This window comes from Arvicanthis niloticus, chromosome 17 (assembly GCF_011762505.2).
Source record: "Arvicanthis niloticus isolate mArvNil1 chromosome 17, mArvNil1.pat.X, whole genome shotgun sequence".
Taxonomy (NCBI): Eukaryota; Metazoa; Chordata; class Mammalia; order Rodentia; family Muridae; genus Arvicanthis; species Arvicanthis niloticus.
Genome location: NC_047674.1, coordinates 15,078,542 through 15,102,555, shown reverse-complemented (window position 1 = coordinate 15,102,555; position 24,014 = coordinate 15,078,542). Strand labels below are relative to the sequence as shown.

The window sequence follows — 24,014 nt, the reverse complement described above, 5'->3', positions numbered from 1 at the left end:
TTTTTTTGCATGTCGGTGTACATGCAGGTACATGTTTGTGTGTGTGTGTGTGTGTGTGTGTGTGTGTGTGTGTGTGTGTGTGTAGGGCAGAGGCTGACATTGAGGTTCCTGAGATCTGCTTGACCTCCTGAGAGCTGAAGTTGTAAGTGAGCTGCCATGTCCATCCAGGATTTATTTGTGGGCTGGGGATCTGAGCTCCAGGTCTCATGTTTGTTCAGTCAAAGCTTTGACCCACTGAGCCATCTCTTTGGCCCTTATGAAGTTGTTCTACAGGCAGATCTCATTATCTTACGGGTTCATTGTACACCGTCCCACTGTGTCTCTTCAGTGATTCTTACATTCATCTTCGGAGGCAGAAATGAGAGCAAGGAGAAGCTGCCACTGGACAGATGTGAAAGCAGAGGTCTCATGCCCATGAAGATGGCCACGGCAAGCTCCAAGCTCCCTCTACTCCGTGTTGTGTAGCTCTGTGCTGCATTTTTCAGATGGGAGCAGCCAAGCATGGTTTTTCCATATAGATTTTCTCTGGCAAGAACTCATGTGGGTCGTTTGTAACTCCCTCCTCTTGCTGTTTTTGCACTTGAAGGTTCTAATAAATTTACATCCTATACTAACGAGCATCCTGTCCTTTGGGTGCAAACATCTTTTCTTCTTTAGCGACTCTGGTCTTATGAATTCAAATTTGTTAACTGGCCACATAAACAGCAACTCATTTAAAAATAAATTAGGGATATTAAAAGGAGAGGGGAACATGATAACACACGATGTATTGAAATGCATGGGTTGTAGATTAATGCATCTTAATGAAGGCTCCCCATGTGAGCAAGCCATTACATTTGCCAGCTCTCCACAGTTAACGACCCAGAACGGAATAACGAAACCTACATTTCCAGTGAGGTCCTCTGTCAGCAAAACACACACACATTAATAATTGATGTTGCTGCAGAAATGTGACGTGAAGCGACACTTCCTGAGCTGGGGGGGGGAAGCGAGACTCCACGCTCCGTTAATGCCGATGCTTAGCTAATGGTCGACGGGCTTTAGATTTTAAACCCTTGTTGAAATTGGGAAGAGAAACGGTCATTTATGAAAATCTGCTCAGTGTATCCGTCCCAAATAGACTGGGAATTATGTGGCATGGTGCTTGGGATTATCCAAAGATCTTCTGTCTCAGAAGAGGCGGTGGTTGTCACCCTAAGGGGAAGAACAGATCTCTGCCAGTGGCCTTGTTACACACGCTCTCCCAGGGCCTGAATGTGTGCATTGATGCTTGGGGGTGGCGCTTAGAAGGGTGGCCTTGGCATCCAGGGTCTCTGGTTTCATACAAGGAAGACCTCAGGTTGCAGACCCAACTCTTCACCAGGTCCCATTGAGATTGTACCGAGTGGTGGGTGGCCCATCATTTCAAAGTCACCTGTTTGTATATATAGCTGTGGGTCCACAAACATAACTACTCTATGCAATAATGGGTCCACAAACCCGCCTACTCTGCACAAGGACAGGCAGAAGCAGATGTGAAGGTCTTTAGGGAGAGATCATTTTTGTTTGGTTCTCTGGGTTGAACAAGTTCAGTATGAATCTTTAAGACCCACCATGTTAGCAAGCACTGATCTGTTCAAGAGCAAGAGTGTTTTCTAGCCCATTGGAGTTCATCTCTTTAAGAGTTCAGTATTTTTTTTTAAATGCTTATTTAAGAACTATGATAGGATAGGGTGCTGTGAGCTTTCAAATCTTTAGTGGCTGAGGCTGAGGCTGAGGCTGAGGCTGAGGCTGAGGCTGAGGCTGAGGCTGAGGCTGAGGCTGAGGCTGAGGCTGAGGCTGAGGCTGAGGCTGAGGCTGAGGCTGAGGCTGAGGCTGAGGCTGAGGCTGAGGCTGAGGCTATCCGCTTTGTGCTCTCACACCTTAAAACCAGTGCCTTGAGACAAGTTGGAGTAGCTTATAAATACAGGTTCAATTACTCCGCACAGAGCCACCTTAAGCAGAGAGAGTGTTACTACTTACATCTTGTGTATAAGGAAATGGAGGCACAGAGATATCAAGGGCCTTGTCCAGGCTCACACAGGCAGGACACAGACCACTCCTATTTTCTGTGTTTGATGCCTCTTTGCTGAGTCTCAGGCTTAATCCATTTTGTCTGGAAATAGTTTCTCACAGACGCCATGGATCATACTTTGGAACCGACATGTATTGACCTTGGTTATTGGTGAACTGCCTTGCACAGTGGTTTTACACAAGGCATTTTCCCTGTCGAGCCTGTGACAGCGCCGTTCCAAGGCTTTATGGTGACATAAGAACCTTCGTGGCCCCTATCTAACTTAAATGGGTTAAAAAAAAAACTGGAAGAAAAAACCATCTAGCACTTTAATGACCATGGCTGAGTTGCAATGACGCTGGTATCTAACCCAGGATCTTAAGCTGTCTGGAGAGCAGAGCAGACCATGGTTGGCCACTGCTCACTGTTCTCACTGGACACAGCTTCATATGATTTACGCTGTACGGGAGAAAATGGCGGAACCAAAAAGCTCAGGAGACCTTAGCTATGCCCATGGTCCATGCAGCATTGAGAGGCTTTGTACAGGGCTCCTGTGAGGTGAATGAAGGCAGACTACCAGTTCAAGGGAATCCACGAAGGACTTCTGAGGCCAGGGAATGAAGATAGGGCAAAGAAAAGAATCATTTTGTCATTTAATGTCGGATGACCTGGAAACCTGGGACCATGATTAAGCAGACAGAATATTAACAACAAGAAATAATATGTATGTGTGTGTATGTATGTATGTATGTATGTATACCCACATATATTAATAAGACTTGAAATCAAATTAAGGTGTCAGGCCAGGAAACTGAAAGGTAAAACCCTACTTAATAGAAAAGACAGGGGTGGCTTTGCCTTCTCTCCAAAGCCTCTCAAGTGGATCATGCATTTGTTTCTTTTTGAAACAGAGCCTCACACTGTAGCCCAGGCTGGCTTGAAACTTGTAAAAATCTCTTTTTCTTGATGTCCAGGATTCCAGGCATGGTATTGGGGGTCATGCCCAGCTGAAGTAGGCTTTTGAAGTCAGTCACTAAGCACTTTGGGGAAGCCTCCTCACCAGAGGGTGTGGTGGGTAGGGAGTGGCTTGCTGCCTCTTCAGGATTTCCTCTGCCTTTTGCCTTGGGGAGTCTCCAGATGACCCCTTTGTAGCTAGATAGGGAAGCGTTGGGCCAGACTCAGCCCCGTGGACTTTTCCAGACCAAATTTTGACAGGCTAGATTTCAGTACACAGGATTAGTAGGATGAGACAGGGCTTGGATATGCTGCATTTTGAGGCCTTTGTTACACGTGTTTTCTACAAGAGCTTATTTTGGAGTGTTTTGTGATTTTGTACGTGAACTTTCTGGACGTCTTCACAGTGTTCTGTTGCAAGGATCACTCCACCATCTTTACATCTTAGCATCTGCCAAGACAACATAAACCACATTCCTCAGAGGTGTTTCGAACCTCATGCTCCAGGTGGGGCCTCTCCCTTGAGACTCTTGGATGTCCCGCTTGCTGCCCCAGGATAGAGGCAGTACTCTGTTGGCCTTTCTCCAAAAGGAAACTGAGGCTCCCAGGTAAGGTGTGTGAGTTGTGAGGCCCTGGCCCTGGCGACAGACAGAACTGGGCTTTGAACTAAGTCTGTCTGCCTCTAAGGTACATGTTGCCAACTAGAGGCTCCAGAGGGGTCCGGTCACTGCAGGGTAAATGTGTGTGGCTGGATGCTTTCTCTGCTGGGACACTGAGGGGACAGACAGCTCTTCTAATGTTAAAAGATCTATCAGGGGCTCTAAGAGCCTCAGTCATAGGGTATTCTTATTAGCCTGTGCTGGAGCTAATAAGAATAAAATTTTAATTTATTATCCTCAAAGTGATGGAGAAAATAGCTTGTTTGATGGTAGAGAATGAAAGTGAACGGGTTTATAGTGCTTTCAGGATTCCGATGATGTTTGTAGAAGCCACAGGCCTTCCGCTTTAATAAGTAACCCCAGAGTTCCTCATTACAATGCAAACAGCGATGGCTTCAGGGTAAAGTGAAATATGCAGGGCCCTGACTGCAGGACGGATGGCTGTGAGGGGTCCCTGGAAGAGAATGGATCTTGTTCATTAAGTTCCCCTACGCTGGCTCCATGCCACTGGCTCGGCCAATTAAAATAGCTGGACGTGATTTTCAGAACACCATTTATTTTCCTCTGTAGACTTCATGATTTAAAATTTTAAAACGGCAGTATCAACAAAAGATAATTTATGGTTAAGAGAAATGTTTGGTTGGGGTGGAAGGTGGAGCGATGTCCCTTGCCCTGAGTCTGTTTTCAGAGGCTAGATCATCACTTCAGGAAGTGTGATGGGCTTTTCTGAAAACACAAGCGCAGCTGGGACCGACTAAGCCGCTGGTTTTTACATTGAAACATCATGGATCCAGATGAACCAATGGAAAACTGAGATTTGACACAAGGAGGCACCACCCTCATCAACGACAGAGTGGGAAATGTATTCAATTGAAAACATGCTCTTGGTTTGGCATGGCAGATTTTGTATGGTCATCAGCCAGCATATTGCAGATAACATTCTTTCAAAAATTGAATCTATGTATGTCTCAGTGGTTAACATTTCAATAGAACATGTAATATCAAGGTTGGGCATACTGGGAGGAACAGCGTGCAGAAACAGACGAATGGAACACACAGCGGGGGGAGCTGTTCTCTTCGTGTCATGCAAACTGCACAGTGGAGAAATTCTCTTTTGAGCCCAGTACATGGAAATTAGAGAGGAAAGCGGAGGGTCTGCATCATACACGGATGATTTGTCTCTGAATGGTACCAGGGTAGGCAGTCAAGATTGAAGGGTGAATGCAACAGTGTTTGGTCATTACCTGGGATTCTGAACTTTTTTTTTTTTTAATACAGAAGATGGCCAGTAAATAAATGTAGACTGAATCACATTAAACGGAAGTTTACTCAAATAGAAGCAATTGAGTCAAAAGTTTGACTACTGTGAATTTTTACTTGGTACTTAAATAAATGCTATGAGCCTTAGATTGCTAATTTGATTTTTAAAGTAAAACAGCCAATATAAGCAGTTTATTTTTTACATGTATATGTATGTGGTGTGTGTGTGTGTGTGTGTGTGTGTTTATGTGGGCACTTGTATGTGTGTAGGCATACCTGTGCGTGTATGGTGCATGCGCGTGGAGGCCAGAGGCTGATGTTGGAGGTCTTCAGTGATTGACCTTTACCTTATACAAGGAGTCAGGGTCTTTCACATGAACTGGATTTGGCTAGTTTAGCCAGCAGACTTCCTCTGTGAATCCTTACTCTCTGCCTCCTGCACACTGGGCAATCAGACTGGCCTGCAGCCATGTTTGTGAGGGATTGTCTTGGTTGATGACTGATCTGAGAGGCCCAGCCCATTGTGAGCGTGTGGCATTTCAGGTGTCAAGGCTATGTAACCAACTAGGTACTGTCTAAGGCTTATTCAGTTTTTGGTTTGTGTTTTTGACCTGAAGTCCACAGCCAAGCTTGCTTTCTTCTTCTATTGTCTCTTTCTCTGGTTTGACCCAATGCTTCTTGTCCCTTTTCCGAGTGTTATGTTTTGAAGGGGGTTAGAAACTGCTTATGATTTATTTTCCAACAATAATTTGAAGACATGTTAAAAAAAAAAAAAAGGCCCAGTCCCTCTCTCTATGAACACTCAACAACAGCGGCCCTTCATCCACTTGCACAGGCTATGGAGGTGGCAGCAGGGGCGGAATTGAGCAGGTGTTTTGCTGCAGTGATGGCGGGTGTGTGTGTGTGTGTGTGTGTGTGTGTGTGTGTGTGTGTGTGGAGCAGTGGCCTTGGTTCATAACTCCACCTCACCGTGGTCTGCACAGCCCCAACTATGACAGAGATGGTGTTTGACCGAAGCCGCTTCTTGTTGGCAATTCACTCTGCCTCCCAAGTGAAAATCAATTCTATTTCATTGGTTTTGTTTTGTCTTGTTTTGGCAACAGAAGTGCTCTCTCCAGAGTCTGACTGTATCTGAAATACTTAGGTTGATGAGTGGAACAGGGTGTGGATGTACTTCTTCTCCTTCATGGACAAGCGCCTCAAGCCTCAGGAAGCGCTAGCTTGCACTGGCATTAGTAATCAGCCATACAGGTACACAGTACCACCTGAGCTACCTCCACTGCTCTGACTGGGGTCAGCTCCACCCTGGTTTTCCGAACGGCTCTGGAGGCTGCTAACACTCTGACTTTGCTGAAGCACTGGGTAAAGACCACTGTTCTTGGTGCCCAACTCCCTGACTAACCTGGAGAATCTGCTGAATTAAGGTTTCTTGTGGCTTCTGAATACATGAGCCCTGTTCAGAGGCCCTAAGAGCCATGGGCATTCGGAGGCCCCATACTCCATGCACAAAAGATGCTGAGGACCCCTTGTACCAGACTCTAAGGCAGTGGTTCTCAACCTTCCAAATGCTGTGACATTTGACCACCAACCATAAAATTATTTTATTGCTATTTCATAACTGTAATTTTGCCTCTGTTACAAATATTAATATAAATATCTGTGTTTTCTGGTGGTCTTAGGTGAACTTGTCGAAACAGTTGTTTAACGCCCACTGGGGTTGCAACCCACAGGTTGAGAAATGCTGCTCTAAAGGGATTCCAGTGCCCTGCCTCCGGGTCCCTAAACCCTGCTGTAACCCCTCTTTGAGGCCTTTTACTCACGTTTAACTAACGACAGGGCAATGGTGAAGGACTGCATGCAATGTGTAGACCTTCTTCCCAGATGTCTCTGGGGAAGCACACTGCCACATGGAAGACTCGAAGGTCCATGAGACCAGGCTCTGAGCTGTCTCCAGCTGGGATCTGCCAAAGAACTGATGATGCTAGTCTTACTGTCCACAAGGAGGGATGCCATCCATGACTTCATGACCTTGGAGGCAGATCCTTCCCCACCCGAACCTCAGTTGAGAACCTAGCCTCAATGGTACAACAGCAGCCATATGACACCAGGCAGAGAATGAAGCTGTGCCAGTCTCCTGAGCCATGGGACATGTGCCATAACACAGGTGGTTGCCCAAGCTGCTGTTTTATGTTGACACAGCTAGATAGCAATACACAACAAGTGTATTCTAACCTGTGACTTGCTAATCACTGTGGAAGTGGGCCCTTCAACCCCAGCTGGATCAAAACAATTCCATTCTCACCCGAAAGACCCTCATGAAGCCAAGGGCTCTGCTGACACCAGTCAAGCGGGGGATATTTCTGACTCTGCAGCCTGTCTTCCATCTGGAGCACTCTGCATTTTGCAGAGACATATGATGGACACTCCTGACCTCTTGGATCCCCTGCAGGCTTCTGATCAGCCAGACACTTCCAGTCTCTTAAGACACCTATTCAGGTTTCCTTCCTTTTCTTGGAAACTCCCTGGAGAAGTTGCACACCCCACAGGCGCTACTCTCTATGTAGTGAACTTACCATACCCAGGAATACCATCTCCTCTTCCCGCTCCTTCACTGTTTTCTTGCACTGATAGAAACCTCGCCAAACCTGCAAGCAAATGCCTAATTACTCCTGGAAGAAGTTCTCCTGTAGAAACTGCCCGTCCCAAGTATCGTAACAATCAGTTCCAGCCTGCACACTGGTGTTATTTTTTTTTTAAATGTTGGGGTAACAGGCAGCAACTTTCTTTTCTTTTGTAATACTTTTTTGTTTTATTTACTCTTCTCTCAAAAAACACATCCTGCCTGCAGCCTGCTCTTCCTCTCCTCCTCCTAGCTCCTTCTCCCCCAACCTCCCTTCTTCCCTGGATCCTCCATTTCCCTTCAGGAAGGAGCAGGCCTCCCAGCAATATCAACGGAACACAGCATCCAATAGGACTAGGCTCAACCCCTCAGGTCAAGGCTGGATGAGGTAGCAAGTTTCTTAAGATTTTATTTTATGTTCTCTGTTGGAATGTTTTGTATGTATATGCAATTCATAGTGCCAACAGCCACAGAGACCAGAGGAAAGTATCAGAAACTGAAGTTACAGATGGTTGCAAGCTGCCATGTAGGTACTAGGACTTGAATCCAGGTCCTCTGGAAGAGCAGCCAGTGCTCTTAACCACTGAGCCATCTCTGTAGCCCCACACTCAACAGTTTTAAAGAAGGACAATTACAGAAATGACCTGTAGCTGTCTTTGAATCTTACTTGAGAGTCTTTAAAAGAAACTTCTGGCAATCAGAAGAGTGAAGCTAGACCTGAGGATAGTACTTCATGGTTATAGAACCAAAATCTTCTAAAGCAACGTGGGAAGGAGCCTCCCAAACCTCCACAACCAAAGCTTAGCTTAGGGTCATGAGGCCACAGAGACAGCAAAGAAAGGGATCTGTCTGTCCTTCCCACTGCCTTCTCTCTGTCTACCCATGCACAGCTGGGACAGTGTCCTGCCCTCCAGGCTCCTTGGTATGGCCCCATACTTGTTTTCTTTTAAATTTAGTTCTTATTGGTGCCACACGGATGTAGTCTACATTTTCCACAAGAAACCTTGCCTGCCATTAGGAGAAAGGCAGGGTACACTCTAGTTATAGTATCTGAGAAGTGAAATTGGTCCCCATGGGCCCCTGGAGAAGGAATTCCGAGGTTCTGGCCCTTAGTCATGGTGGCTGGAGTGTGCTAAGTGGAGAGCCTGTTTTCAAGCTCAGACGAGCTGCTTCTGGCCTCTCCTCTCTGCAACTGTCTCAGCGTGGATGTGGTTTTGATTTTTTTTTTTAAAACCTCATTGTGAATTTTCATCTTCACTGGATTCTAGCTACATTCTTTCCAACAATTACTGGTGCCCTTTTGGCAGTCTTTGAACACAGTGTTCTGCATCTTAAACATCCTAGTTTACAATAAACAAAACAAAAACAAGACGATGTTTCTCCAGGCTAAGCCAATAAATCTTTGTGGGGTTTGCTAACTCAACCCAGCTTTCCTATAGGTAGGGCTTTGGGTTTTGCATTTCAGAGTTCAGCCCCAAGGCTGGAACATGTTGCCTGTCCTCTCCTCCCCCATCCAGAAGCCCCATCCCCCAAGTCCGTACTTTCTGAATCTGGAGTGCTGCCAAGCCGGTGTCTGAAAGTCTCTGTCCCAACAGCTTCATCTCCCTGGCTCTGCACTCCTGAAGGAAAATCTGCTTCATGAACAGCGCCCTGAGGCGGCCCTGCCTTGCGCGCTCGGCTATCTGGATCATTTTAACGGCCTCTTCCAATGCTATACTCTTTACAGCGTATTTCTGCGGGGGTTGGGGAATACAACCAAAAGAAAATCAGGCAAATCAATATTATACATGTGAATTGAACTCATGAGATGACTCAGCAAGTGAGAGTGCTTGCTGCTAGCGTATGCTACACTATGCCAACTGTAGACTGTGACCCTGACTTAAAAACATAATGTGCCTAGTTTGATTTTCTGTTGCTGTGATGGACATTATGTCCAAAAGCAACCTGGAGAGTAAGGTTTTCTTTATTCTTTCACTTTACAAGTCACAGTTCAACATCAAGGGAAGCCAAGGCGGGTGTTCAAGACAGGAGCTTGAAACAAACACCACAAAGGCACACTGCTTACCAGCTTGTTTCCAGGCTCACTGCTCGCTATCTTTCTATACAGCCTAGGTCCATCTGCGGAGGGACGCTACCACCACAGTGGGCTGGGATCTACACCAGCTGCCAATCAGGGGGATGCTCCATACTACTAAGAGTGGGAGAATTAGTTTCTTCCAGGGACAAGTTCCCAAATAAAAAGACCAATTCTAAGTGGAAATCCTGTTTCACATGTACACATGAGCAATGTTAAATGAAAGTGGTAGGTAGTATATACATGTATGAATATATATGATACATTACATAATATACTATCTTATATATACTATATTTAATTACATAGTGTATATATAATGCATATACGTGCAGCAATAGTAATTAAAGAAGGGATCTTACATTTGGAAGAGGGCAGAGTCAATGGAAGAGTTATGTAATCCTGTCTAGACCTCATATAGCAAGCTGGGAAGGGAGATGCCTTCCTCACCTTGAAAATAAAGAGTTTCTTACACAGTCAGGGGCATGGTAGAGCAGTTTACAAAGACCACGATGAACACTTTTTAAAACAATACAAACCATGTCAGGGAGGTTCAAGCCACATTCGGTTAAGATCTGAGCAAGGATCTTCTCTCTTCCTTTTATGACTTCCAACCTCTCCTTCAGAAAATACCTCGGTATGGGGACATCCAACTGTTGCTGAAGAAGGGAAGAGAAATGGAAGACCATTCTGTTAGGATCCCAGGATTCGGGTTCACCTGGAATCATGGTGGAGTGAGCAAATCAATGAGACTTGCTTGGGGGTAGGGCTAGAGAGGTGGGTCATTGGGTAAGGATGCCTGCTGCAGAAGCATGGAGATCTGAGTTTAAGGCCAGCTAGTGACATAGCATCTTGAGGAACTCATGGGACCAAGGGCAGGGGTGGGGATAAAGATGGATTGTTCTTCCTCCTTCACTTTCCTTCTGGCTCTAACTCTGTTCCTTCCAATCTTTAGAGTTTCCAGTTGACCAAGGCTCCAAGGGCTGTCAGATTGGGGAAGCCAGTTCAGATCAGAGACAGACCATCCACTTCCTGCTTCAGACTCTCTCAGGGAGGGCCGGCCTGATACAACTTCCCAGGTGTCTCAGTCTCTGTGATGAGGACATAAGTCCTACCATGTGAGCACCTGGGGGCTGTCCAAAGTGTGGACTTTGTGAGAGAGTGGCCACAGTGGCCAAGCGTGGAGGATCCTGGCTGAATGTTCCATTCCAAAGTCAGGGACATTCCCAAGGCTTGCTTCTTTGCCACTACACTCTTTACAGACCCTAGATACTACTGGTGGCCCAATGTTCTGGCCCTTGCATGCCAAAGACATCATATGGCTTGCCCATCTATCAGTTCCAAGGCTGGTAGAGAACACTGTTGGTGTTACATCCTACAATATAGACTTCCAGGGCGATGTCTGGTCCCCTGTCTCCCCTCTCCTCCCTGTGCATAGTTGTTTTCTCACAGCGGCAGCACTTCTTAGTTATAAGGACAGTGAGCAGCTGAAAGCTCAGGGCACTGTGAATAGAAGGGGAAATGGAGGGGTCCTGGGATGTAAGCCCCCAAACCTCTTTAGTCTGTAACCATTTAACAGCCTTGAAATTAGATTTAGAGCTTGAATGTCACCTTACTAATTAAATTTCACATTTGGTCCTTGCTGTTCTTCATGCTTTCACACTGGCGAGCCAAGCACACCTGACTCAATGTGCTGTTCTAGCTTTTGTTCTTATAAACTTATAAAATGCACGTGCAAATTCTGGAATGTTTTGGACTCATTCCAATTTCTCTCTTTAGTCTATTTTGATGTCATCAGATAACAGTACAAGAAGAGTCTTCCCCAGAAAGAGAAAGGACCTTTGCAAAAGTCAAAATGTTTTAAAAGTGAAGAGACATTAAGCTCCGTGTAAAGAGATTTTGTCTTTTTAATTTCACTTGAGGGAACCATCTTTTCAAAACCAAGGGTGAACTCCTAGGGCCCACAGCTGGAAGAAATGAGGTGTTCAGTGGTCTCTGGGAGCAAAGCCAGCCAGGATATTAGAGGCACCTCAGGCAGATTTCTGTCAGCAAGGAGGAAAAGGCTAGGTGGCAGGGTTTGAATGACCACAGGAGATGCCCCAGCCACCAGGTGGTAGAGAGGGGCTCCTTGGGCAATAAGGAGGGATATTTCCTTCTGCTGAGGCCAAGGAGCAAAGGCCACAGCTGTAAACTTACTGGGTCAGTACTGACCCAAAGCAAAGAAAGAGGTGCATTCAGCTGGGCATGAGAACTGAGCCATTCAAGGTTACCACCCAGTGAAGGCAGGATAAGAAGCAGTAGGGCATTGTGGAACCAGCTGGGGGTGTGGCCCAGAGAGAATGGGAGAGCTTGGGCTATGGGGTTTTTGTAAGAGTCCAGTTCACTCCATTTCAACCATCTTGACAGTGTGGCATCTCTGTGATAACGGACCTCAGGGTCAAACAGACCCAAGGGCTGTGTAGAGATTGATCAGTATAGACAAGGAAGCAGCCAACACCTGCATCATGATGGTGGGGTGTGAGTGAAGAGAATGTTCAGGCTTTTAATTCAACATGGTCATCTTGTTTAAACCTGGCTAAGAAGTCTGCAGATAATCGGACACAGCCTTACATATCTTATTTACAACAAAACCCCAGCAAGGAAAACAGTAACAAAACACTCACGGGAGACAACTTCAGGTCCTGTAAGATATCATCAAAATAATGAAACTCAGTCATTTCCAGCTCTACCATCTCATTCTTCAGTTCCAGAATGCGACCCATCACTCCATCCAGGACCTTGCGGATCAGCATGCGTTTCTGTGGATGGACTATCTGGTCGTAGACATTCTCCATGTTCCTGAAGATCTGCACATACTTTATGTAGAAGGTGGCTAACATATGAAAGACTATGACCTTGTTTCTTTGTGGTTCGGTCATCTTCTGAGACTCTTTGTCAAGCAGAGAATTGAGGGCTTCTTGGGTCTGGTGCCACATCTTATTGTACATTCTGGGGAAGACACAGAGTTTAGACAACCTCATGGATAAGTGTTATCCACTGGGCACATTTGGCATCACTAACAGAACACACAGGCAGGGGTGAATTCAGGACATGGTAAGTGGCTGGAAGGCTCTCTGGACAACTTATGGTGTTTTGAAATACTTGTGGGTTTTGAATGTTGTTTTGCAAAACCATTGCTATGATTAGTAAACAGTTTTAAAAGCTTCTTTATGGGCTGGAGAGATGGTTCAGTGGTTAAGAGAACTGACTGCTCTTCCAGAAGTCCTGAGTTCAATTCCCAGCAACCACATGGTGGCTCACAACCATCTATAATGGAATCTGATGCCCTCTTCTGGTGTGTTTGAGGACAGCTACAGTGTAACCATATACAATAAATAAATATTAAAAGCTTCTTTATAAATAATATAATTGCTCTTCAGCATGTCTGTGAAGCTGGTTACTAAACTAATTTAAATAATAAAGTAATTTATATCCAGAACTGACTTATTTATTTAAATGTATACATATATATATATATATATATATATATATATATATATATATATTTGTGTGTATACATATACACACACACACACACACACACATATATATACACACATTTATATGATGTATATATGATGGGTAGTGTACATTGAAACTATGATGTTGGAAAGTAATTCCACATTACATTGTAAAGTTAGATGTGTACAGACACTGTGGATAAAGCTATGTATGCTCCAGAGAGACTTATGACTCTGCATCAAGTTTGATTGTAGTAAATATTTTTTCCTGTGCTAAGGTAAGAATTCAGTGCTTTGTGCATGCTAGGTGTTCTACCACCATACTATATCCCTAGCTGTTGGGTGTTGGTCTTGTATATTCAGATATATACTGTATATTCAGATAGTGATTTTTGTGCTCAGACATCTGGTTAAAGTTTGGACGATGGCATGGTCAAGCATCTCTAGTCTCAATGTTATCTAAAAGTTGTTTTCAATCATCTCTGATTGGTTAATAAAGAACTATCAGTCTATGACTGGGCAGGAGAGGACAATGGAGGTGGAACATTGGATCCTTGTGAGAGGGTCCCAGGTACAGAGAGAACAGCAGAAAGAGACAAAAGGTGTGGAGAGGCCACGCGGAGACATCAGAGAATTCACCATGGGGACACACATGGAGCAGAACATGCCAGAGCAAGATTCAGATGGCAAGTAAAGGGGCATTTATCGGGTCATTAACAGCCTAGTTGGGTTAGAATAGTTCAGAATCAGCCTAGCAGAGTGCCAGCAGCTTGTTAACAAAAATACCAGGTCTCTGTGTCTTTTATTTAGGAGCTATATGGGCTAAAGTGGCCATAGAAAACCCTGCAGATATTTGGAGGCAAAAGGGGTCTAATAACCTTCTCATAATAACACTAGACCTAGCCCTTCAGATTCTTGGTGTGTGTGTAGGTCAACCTTCATGTCATTTCTCAGGACACAACTGCCTTGCAGTTGCCCTGAGATAGTTCAGCCTCACAAGCATACAGACTTGAATTTACTTTTTTAAAAAGCTGAGTATGATGTCACACTCTTATAATCCCAACACTTGAGAGGCAGAAAAACAGGGATCCCTAGAGACTCACTGGCCAGCCAGTCTAGCCTACCGGATGAATCCCAAGGCAAGTGAGACCTGGAATTTTTATTAACAAGCTGCTGACATACAATGTCTGGCTACACAGATCTAGCTGAAGAAAATTCTAGAATACAGAAGTTGAGAACATACAGAAGACAAGATCTGCTCCTGCCCAAAGATATAAAACAGAAAACAGAAAAGTCTGGGGGGGGGGGTGATTAAATCATATTAAATCAGCTCTGGGCTGGTTCCTCTTGCTTCACTTTACTGGGCAGAGTCTATACAATCAGAAGCTCATTGGATAAGCATGTGAAATGTGAACTGTTCCATGCCCTTCCTGGGGTAGGGGTCAGCTGAAGGCTGGGGACATCATTCACCAAAGGGACTACCAGGGCACCACCCATCCCCTCTGTCTCTGGATAGTTTTGTCATTGGATTTGCTCACCCTGCCTGTTCTGAGATTCCCCCTATCCATTTTTTATTTTGCTTTTTAAATATATATATACTTAAGAATTAAGATGGAAAATAGCTGGTAAATGGACAGAGGCTTCTCTGGAAAGGGTGATGATGGTGATGGTGGTCATGATAGTGGTGATAGTGGTGATGATCATGATGGTGGTGATAGTGATGATAGTCGTGATGGTGGTGATGGTGGTCATGATGGTGGTTGATGGTGGTGATTGGTGTTTATGATGGTGGTGATGGTGGTCATGATGGTGGTGATGTTGGTAGTGGTAGTTAATGATGGTGATGGTGGTAATGGTAGTTGATGGTGATGGTGGTCATGATGGTGGTGATGGTCATGATGGTGGTAGTGGTAGTTGATGATGGTCATGGTGGTCATGATGGTGGTTGATTATGGTGATGGTGTTCATGATGGTGGTTGATTGTGGTGATGGTTGATGGTGGTGATGGTGGTTGATGGTGGTCATGATTGATGATGGTGATGGTGGTCATGACGGTGGTGATGGTGGTCATGATGGTGGTGATGGTGGCCATGATGGTAGTGATGGTGGTCATGATTGTGGTTGATGGTGGTGATGGTGGTCATGATGATGGTGATGGTGGTCATGATGGTGGTCATGATGGTGGTTGATGATGGTGATGGTGGTTGATGGTAGTGATGGTGGTTGATGGAGGTGATGGTGGTCATGATGGTGGTTGATGGTGGTTGATGATGGTGATAGTGGTTGATGGTAGTGATGGTGGTTGATGGTGGTGATGGTGGTCATGATGGTGGTGATGGTGGCCATGATTGTGGTGATGGTGGTGATGGTGGTAGTGTGATAATGGTGACAGAAATGACATATAAATGATTGCTCTGGTTTATATACGTGGAGACTAAAGCATTCAGAAGCTATTGTTCAAGTCACAGATATGAGAGCAGACTCCATATCTTGAAGTTCTGGCTCCAGGGCTCATTGTCTGCCTGTTAAACTTTATGCTTCCTGTTTGTCAGGAAGAAAGCAAACATGGGTAGTTGCCATGCACAGACACAAGGTCACCATGAGAAGCAAAGACTGTGTGAATCCCAGATCAGAGCTTTTCCTGTCTTCCATCCCATTGAGGTAGGAAGCTGAGTGTGGCACCTGACACTGTCTGCAGTGTGTGCAAGCACCGAACTTCCCAAAACTCAACAACAATTAGAAGATTCTGCTAGGGAAAGAGTGCCCTGCTTGGTAGCTTCTCACAGAATGGAACAGGACTGCCAGGAATTCAGAGCTCTGATTATTATAGGGCATTTTGCTCCCTACAAACTTAGTAGCTAATGGCAGGTATTACTAATATGAAATAATATGACCCTGGAAATTAGGAGTAAAAGAGAAAGAGGGGGTTGACAAAAAATATTGTTTTAACACTGCTCTTTGTACATGGTTTAACTGCCAAATGCAAGGAAACCATGACAGTAAATGACATCCATTAAAACAGAAAGGTTGCAAGGCTCAGACAACACCTACATAAATGAAGGGCAGAGAAAAAAATAGAGAGAAACTCCAGATACATCTCAGTTCAAACAAAATGCATTAAAGGATACTGGGGGCTACACAGATGTAGCTGAAGAAAATTCTAGAATACAGAAGTTGAGAACAAACAGAAGACAAGATCTGCTCCTGCCCAAAGATACAAAACAGAAAACAGAAAAGTCTGGGGGTGATTAAATCATATACACATATACATACACATACACATACACATACACATACACATACACATACACATACACATACACATACACATACACACACATACACACACACACACACACACACACACACACACATATATACACACACATACAATTTAATATGAACAAAAACTAGGAACTGGGAGTAAGTGTAATTTTAATGTAGGCATGGAATGAATATTAAAGGATGAAAGACAACTGTCTTGGTAAATTTTCAATTACCATAACAAACTATGACCGAAGTAACTTAGAAAAAGATTTAATTGGACGAACATGGGTCCAGAGGATTAGGGTCCATGACTGTCACGGCAGAGAGTATGGCTGAGGGCAGGGAGGCAGGTGCTGGAGCAGTAGCCAAGAGCTTACATCTTATCAGTACGCTAGGAAGCAGACGAACTAACTGGGAGTGTTGTGAGCTTTTGAAACCTCAAAGCCCTCCCCCATTGTCATACCTCCTCCAACACGGTCACACCTCCTCATCCTTCCCAAACAGTTCCACTAACTGGGATTCTATATTCAAATATACGAGCCAATGGGGGGCATTCTTATTTAAACAACCACAGCAACTTATACTTCAAATTGCTTATCTCTGCAGCAAGCACTATAAGGAGGCAGTCTCCTAACAGTGTGGGTGGGCAGCTTCACCTCACCCAGACCCACACGCATCAAGAGACTCAGGCTTCCATCATGGGATTCTCCAGATGCCCCAATGGAGCAGAAATGCAGGGTGACTGGATGCCGTGATCAGCCAGGCAGGGAGATGCAGCCAGGCAGGCTCATGTAGGGTCTGTGGCCTGCATAGAGTCTATGCCCTCATGCATTTACTTCAGACAGGGTTAGGGCAGCAGGGGCCTTTCAAGGCCATGGCAGATTGGCTATAGCTGTAACACTGAGTCAAAGACACTCTTGATGGCTGGAGCCCCACAGGTCCTCCCTCTAGCCTGAAGCTTCTCGCTTCCTCACCTGCACCTTTCAAGGACCCTAAGCCGTTGCTCTGCTTGAAGAGAAATGTGGAGTGGTAGATAAACCAGTGGATTCCATGTCTTGACCTGATTTCTAAACCACTGACGATGGCTCCATCTCTTTCTGACAGACCCGATCCTTGGAGACTGGTTTCCTGCCTTGATCCCTTCTATGTATCTATAGTCACACTCCACCATTCTGGCCTGCCCGGGATCTAACAACCATGCCTAGGCCACATCGGCCTGTGGAGTGCTGGCCTCCCTCATAGACCTGGCGTGGCATGAGCCCACACACCATCCCTGCTGTGTCTGGTCCTTCTGCTTGTGTGGGACCCATGATGATAATGTGAGCTGAGGTACAGCAAGAGCATCATGGAGACATATTTTACAACCCACCAGGGACCTTGCCTTCATGGGTGCAATGTTTCGGCTTTAGTGTATTCACTGTGCTGTATAGCCAGCACCACTGTCCAGCTCTAGAATGTTTCCACCACTCTAAGAGAATCCTGTTCAGTCCAACTGTCACTCCCAAGCCTTCCTCCTCCCAGTCCTTGGCCAAGAATCCCACATCTGCCTCTGTTGGCCTCATCCAGCCAGTCCCATACATAGCTGTGCCTGACACACATATCCTAAACGAAAATGACCAGTCTCGGCAGCCTGGCACACTGCAGTGTGGTTGTTTCCCTCTTTATTAGGGTTTTTGAGACTGAGCATCTAGAAAACCAGGTATAATTCATTAGCCCAAATCCACCTTCATAACTCATAGGTATGTCATTTACTGAATCCCAATGGCTTTTATATCTCCATGAAGCAGAGAGAGTGTAAGTTGAACCATCGTAAGCCAGAGGCTATCTGTAAACAGTCTGTCCTAAGTTGCTTTCCGTGAGTGACTTCCTGTACTCATACCCAGTGGCAAGTTCGCTCAGGTTGTACCACAAGCCAGGTGTTCTTTTGGTTTAATGTCAAAGAACCTGTGGTGCTGTGGGCACACCCTTATGTGGCTTACCCACCACCAATCAAAGAACCCCTGGAACATTTCTGCCCTGTCCCGAGCATTCTGCTGCTACTGCAGCCGGCCACATAATTCTTTGTGCAGACAAGGGATTGCTTTTTGGGCTGCGGCCAGGTTGGGGGTCAAAGGGGAGAGTGCAGCAATGAGAAAGCTGCCCTTCCTTTCAAGGTAGCTAGGTACAGGCAGACCTGGCCACCTCCCGTGCTCACAAATCCTTAGGAGCAGATCCATGTCCCTAAGAGGGTTTTTTGAGGGGCCTTGTCAAGGTATGGCGGTGCAGAGGATTTAGCTGTATTTCAACCTCAAGACTGCCTAGTGATTTAAATGGTCTGTGATAGATTTCAGATTTGAGCACATAAACGTAGAAACGTGACAAAATTTGAAGTCAGGATGGTGGGGGGTGAGGGCTGAGAAGGACCACATGGCCGTGCTGTAGCTTGATGGATTCTTCCTGTCACTTGACGGCTGGGGAGGGACCATGAGCTGAGCGTCCTTGGGAAGTCTAAGTGTGTAAATGGGAATTATCTCCTGTGCTTGACAGTAATGGAACCTTCCCTCTTCCCACTGGGACCATGGTCACCTCTTCTAGCATGCTCCCCCCTAGCGCTCCTCTCTCTTTCTCTCTCTTTCTCTTTCTCTCTCCCTCTTCCTCCTCTCTCTCTCTCTCTCTCTCTCTCTCTCTCTCTCTCTCTCTCTCTCTCTCTGTGTGTGTGCATGTGCATATATGGGGGATGCTCTTTAATGTGGGGTCCCCTTCTGCATGGAACCCTTCTGTCCTAGCTGTGTGCTGTTCCAGGGGCCTCCTGGCTATCCATACCACCTCTAGACCCCCTCTCTTCTCAACTCCTAGCTCTGAGTGCCACATCCTCAGTGGCTGACATTGCTGCCCTCTCTGTTATCTTCTGTATTCCCTTTTCTCAGAACACTCTATTTTGCTTTCCATCCAGATGTTCAGCTATATTCAGTTTTGTTGAACAAAACTGATACCCCGCACTGTCTGCTGGGTCAAGGGCTCTCATCGGCTTTCATCATCAAGGGTGGCACCTGACTCCTCTTGGCCTCCTCCTCCCTCACCACTGGGTATTCTTTCGGTTTTGTTTGTTTGTTCCTTTGTTGTTTTTACTTATACACCGTAGCTGTCTTCAGACACACTAGCAGAGGGCATCAGATCCCATTACATATGGTGGTTGCTGGGAATTGAACTCAGGACCTCAGGAACAGCAGATGCTCTTAACAGCTGAGCCATCTCACCAGCCCGGTAAACAGAGTTTTTACATTCAAAACTCCCTGCCTCTCCTGTCCTCTGCCATGGTGACCACCCCATCCCTTTCCACTGTGGGAAACTCTCGGGCTTTCACTGCACTGCAATTTCACCTCTCCTGGCTCCAGACTGATTTTTCTGGCCCATCACTTCACCATCAGTTACGAGTAGAGACCTTAGACTGCTCGTTTGGTTTCCATTTTTGCCTCTCCATAGACTTACCCTAGGAGCACTGGGAAGAACCTGTTCTCCCTCCCAGCACCATTTTCCCATGGAGGGAGGGGCTTTGGGTCCTTTGCTGTGCTAGCTCTTCTTCTGCTGACCCAGGCTTGCCTTCTTCCCTACACTTGCTCTGTGTCTCATATGGACCATCCCCGGTCCACACTATCAGGTTTCTACTTCATCTCCATGGAGCTGAGAGCTGATGTTCAACAGCCTTCTTTCCAGTTCCACAGGCCTCAGTCTGCTCTCCTGATCTCCCCATCCCCCACACCTCACCTCCCCGCTTAGGATTCCTGAAAGTCAGTATTGAGAAGTTGGGGTTGGGGCTGTGGTATACGGCTGGTATGCATTGATGCTGTGAGCCTCTGCCCTGTGGAGATGTCTTTTCAACAATATGGAAACAGCATTCAGAGCCATACCACGTGCTCTGAATGTGGAGTGACTGCAGAGCTAAGTACACAGGGTGGGGACAGAGACACACAGGGCAAAGGCCTGGTGGGATGGTGGGTGAGCAACAGAGCACTGATGCTTCCCTCAAATCTTTCTGAAACTCCACTTAGGAGCTGGTGCTCTCACAAGCAACCCCTTTATGACTAATAGAAAAGCCACCTCAGTCACCCATGACATGTCATGAAGGCCCGGAGATCTTACCCTGGGGAAGGAGGGAAACAGTCTAGAGTCCCTTGCCAAAACAGGGAGAGTCATTCCCGAGGCATATTGAACTTGATAAAAGATAAAAAGGAGGGGAGAGGAGGAAGAGGAGAGAAGGGGAAAGGGCAGAAGCCACTCTGTCCAGGCGACCCCGGCTAAGGCAGTAGTAACCCACCACTTACAGGTTCGACATGGTTGGCCTCTTTCCGTCTTTCCTTCACCCACGGGAAAGCTCTTCTTGGGCCTCTAAAGGCTGGCCTACTGCCGAAGTTGGGGGAACTCCCCCTAGAGGTTTTCAGAGGTTGGGGGTTCCTCTGGAGGGAAAGACAGGGATGGAGGACAGCCTGTCTCTTAGGGCAGGGAGAAGCTTGGCAGGGTTAGTCACCCCGCTGCCACCCTCCGGGAGCGAAGGCTCTGACTGGGGTTCCCTCGCTCTGGTTGCTGCCTCGGGCTCTGGAACCCCACTTCTCCCACTAGAGCGACTCCAGGTGGCCCTAGCAACAGGGACTCTATGTCTGCGCAGTGCCTACTTGCGTTTCCCGTTTCCGTGGCAACTGCAAGGAAGGGCTCCTGAGGAGCTGGGGGCGGGGCAAGTTCTGCAGCTGATTCGGTGGGAGGAGCTACGGCCGGGCTTTCCAGGTCCTGCTTGGCCGCGTCCTCCTGGCTCTGCCTGGAACCTTGGACACGGACCTCTAACCATCTTCAGACAGAGTGGGCACAGAAGTTGCGCACTCTGGCAAGCGCAGGAGCCGGCACTCCATAAGGGGGAGGTGCCCTGTGTATGTGAGCCTTTAGCGACCCGCAAGAAGGCTTTCTTTCCTGCTTTTTAGTCTTCATCCTTAGTTAATGTTGAAATTTAACGGCAAACTTTAGAAAGAGTCTGCAGTTCCTTTAAGGGCATGTCCTGAACCGCGCAATGGAGAGACAGGATTGGGGAGGGAGGAAAAAGTGAAGGGGAGAGGGGAAAGAGGAGAGCGACACAGGAAGCAACAGACCCAAACTATAGACCCTTCATGCCAGTACCAAGGGAGAGAACAAAGGAGATACAAACCTCTCCCCAACCCAGTAGCAATATGAACCTCCACCTAGAAGCTGCAATGGAGACCTGATCTATAGTAGGCCCAGTTCCCAAAGTCTTTGTGGGGAAAGCAGCCTGGTAGACAGCACACCAAGGCACTCAGGGATGCTCTTTGATGAACGAACTCAACAGAGAAAGGAGTTAGGAAAAGCTGAGAAAGGTGAAAGGCCAGGCACAACTCAGGTGTCCTGACCTCGAGGAAACCCGAGTCAACCATAGTGACTGTGGCGGGGTAAGACGGAGACCTGTGGGCAGCTAAAAAAGGGTTCGCTGATGTTCTTGGGGGAAGGGGGAGCTTCTAGGATTGTGGAGATCATTAAATTCCCCATGGAAAAAAAGCACCCATGGGGAAAAAAAGCCAGGTTCTGTGGCACACATTTCTGATTCCTTTGCAGACAAGAGGATCCCTGGGGTGCACTGCCAGCTAATTTAGTCTGTTTTATAAGATCCAGGTTCAGGGAGAGACTTTGTCTCAAAAAATGAGGTGGAGAGAAGTTGAGGAAGAAACCTGATGTTGATTCTGGCCTTTATCTATGTGCCCCCCCCCCCCACACAGGGAAATATAGACATGTAAGATAATATAATTTTATATATAAAAAAGTTCTTATTGTATTCTGGGAGAACCAAGAGGGAGCAAGACAACACCAGGAGCCACGCTGGCTCTCAGCAACAAGTGCTTTCAGTGCGAAATACAAAGTGCAAAGCTCCCAGGGGAAAATAAGGAGCCACATAGTTGTCTCAAGTAGGAAAGCCATCAAGCTCTTAACTAGCGTGTTAAATGTAAATAGAGAACTCCGGATCCCACAGCCTAACTGTAAGAACACATATAAACTACCTTGATTCACGTGCATTCCCAGGCAGAGGTAGAAGGACTAACCCAGTCAGCACTCAGCTAACAGAGGGCAGTGCCAGCTGCTCTATGAGGCAAGTCTCATGTGAGCTCTTCAAAAGCCAAGTGCTTGACAATGGTGCTCAGAGAGCCGAAGAAGGCATGCAGTTCCGACTTTGATGCTAGGGTCTCAAGCATAGTCTTGTGACGTTGGCCATCACCTCCCTGGACAGTTACGCAAGGTGGAAACTGAGAGCCAGAGGGTGCAAGCAACTATTTCCAAGGCCACACTCAAATGGACACGGGAGTATCCCGTGTATCACTAGCTTTTTGGGTCTTTGAAGACCACTCGAAGTTTCCCACCTCATAAAGATGGGAACTACACCTTTCCTGATGATGCCCTTGAGAAGACAGGTGACTACGTGTCAGGCCCCAAGTGGTCTTGATGAGGGGACAAACAGCTGAAGGTCTCTTGTCTCTGTGTGGGTGCTCTAATTGTGCCCCAATGAAAATGTTCCCCTGACAAAGCCGAGGAGCCTTTAGCACATCTCAGCCAAAAGACACAGTACCTGTCAATCAACAGTCACCAAACCCACCCTGCCCCAGCTGTCCTGTCCTCAGCTGTTCCCAAGATGAGGACAGGAGCAGGTGCTGCTGACATATGGCTCCGTCTTTGTATTCAGAGCCACGAGGCCAGAACCACAGGCTTGGATCTTCCTGTTGCCCTGGTGTGTTTGTAGTGAACCCAGGACAGTGCACTTCCTAGCTCTGCTTCTCTGTCTACCTCCTCAGAAATCATTTTAATGATCTCCACCGATTCCTGGGATCATAGGAAGTTCACAGTCGTCAACTCGACTTTCTTATCAGTGAGACATTAGTTCCCCGATGTAATTCTTCATGGCCTTAGTCTTCATGACCCCATGATTATCCTGTCAGAGCAGGAATTTGCCTCCCCAGGCACACCTCAGTGTCTCCACCCCAGCCCAGACCTTATCTGCCTAGACTCTCAGAGATAACTCATGCTGCAAGAGTCAGCAGAGCCTTTCCTTGCCACCAGGGAAGGCACAGCACCACTGTCCACACCAGTGAGACCCCATGGGGACTCTGGAAACATGTTCTCAAGGTCCCACTGTCCTCCTTGCCTCCTTCCCTAACACCTGCCCATTCCCCAGAAATAACAAGACAAATAAAGGCAGGAAAACCCTGCACTAGGGGACCAAGGGACAAACATCCAACATAAGCAGAAAAGAGACTCTCAGAGCTTGCTAGGCAGCCTTGGAGAAAGATAACAGGTAACCTTGATCCAAGGAGAGGGTTAGTCCCTCAGAGACACAATCACCTCTAGACTTCCCGGGATGCCTGGGCTCTGACCCCTCTGACCTCTGAGCTGTTGATGGGTGTTCAGAGGTCACCACACAGGCCACCATGTGTGGTGAAGTTTCTTCTTTGTCTACAGGAACACTTTGGTACCTGTAGTCTGCTGGGGGGCCAAGCCATTGCTCTAGTTTGTCCTTCTAGGGAGTGCCTTGCATGTGATGTCTCTTCTGCAGTTGTTCCATTTTTGTCTTAAATAACAGATGCCTTGTTTCATGCAAAATGTGAATGTCTTCTTGACCAGCCTC

At 46.6% G+C, this 24,014-nt stretch overlaps 1 protein-coding gene across 2 annotated transcripts in view; it reads right to left on the bottom strand.

Annotated features, from left to right (window-relative positions):
- Nucleotides 1-20,957, bottom strand: part of Drc11 (dynein regulatory complex subunit 11) — a 107,203-nt gene extending 86,246 nt beyond the window's left edge. For both annotated transcript variants that reach the window (XM_034521801.1, XM_076914822.1), the window contains exons 1-5: nt 20,668-20,957; nt 12,263-12,587; nt 10,139-10,258; nt 9,067-9,258; nt 7,479-7,550 (exon numbers count right to left, since the gene is read on the bottom strand). In XM_034521801.1, the coding sequence (XP_034377692.1) occupies nt 7,479-7,550; nt 9,067-9,258; nt 10,139-10,258; nt 12,263-12,587; nt 20,668-20,678 (720 nt within the window). In that variant the 5' untranslated portion in view covers nt 20,679-20,957. The remainder of the gene's footprint in view (nt 1-7,478; nt 7,551-9,066; nt 9,259-10,138; nt 10,259-12,262; nt 12,588-20,667) is intronic.
- Between the last annotated feature and the right edge of the window lie 3,057 nt (nt 20,958-24,014).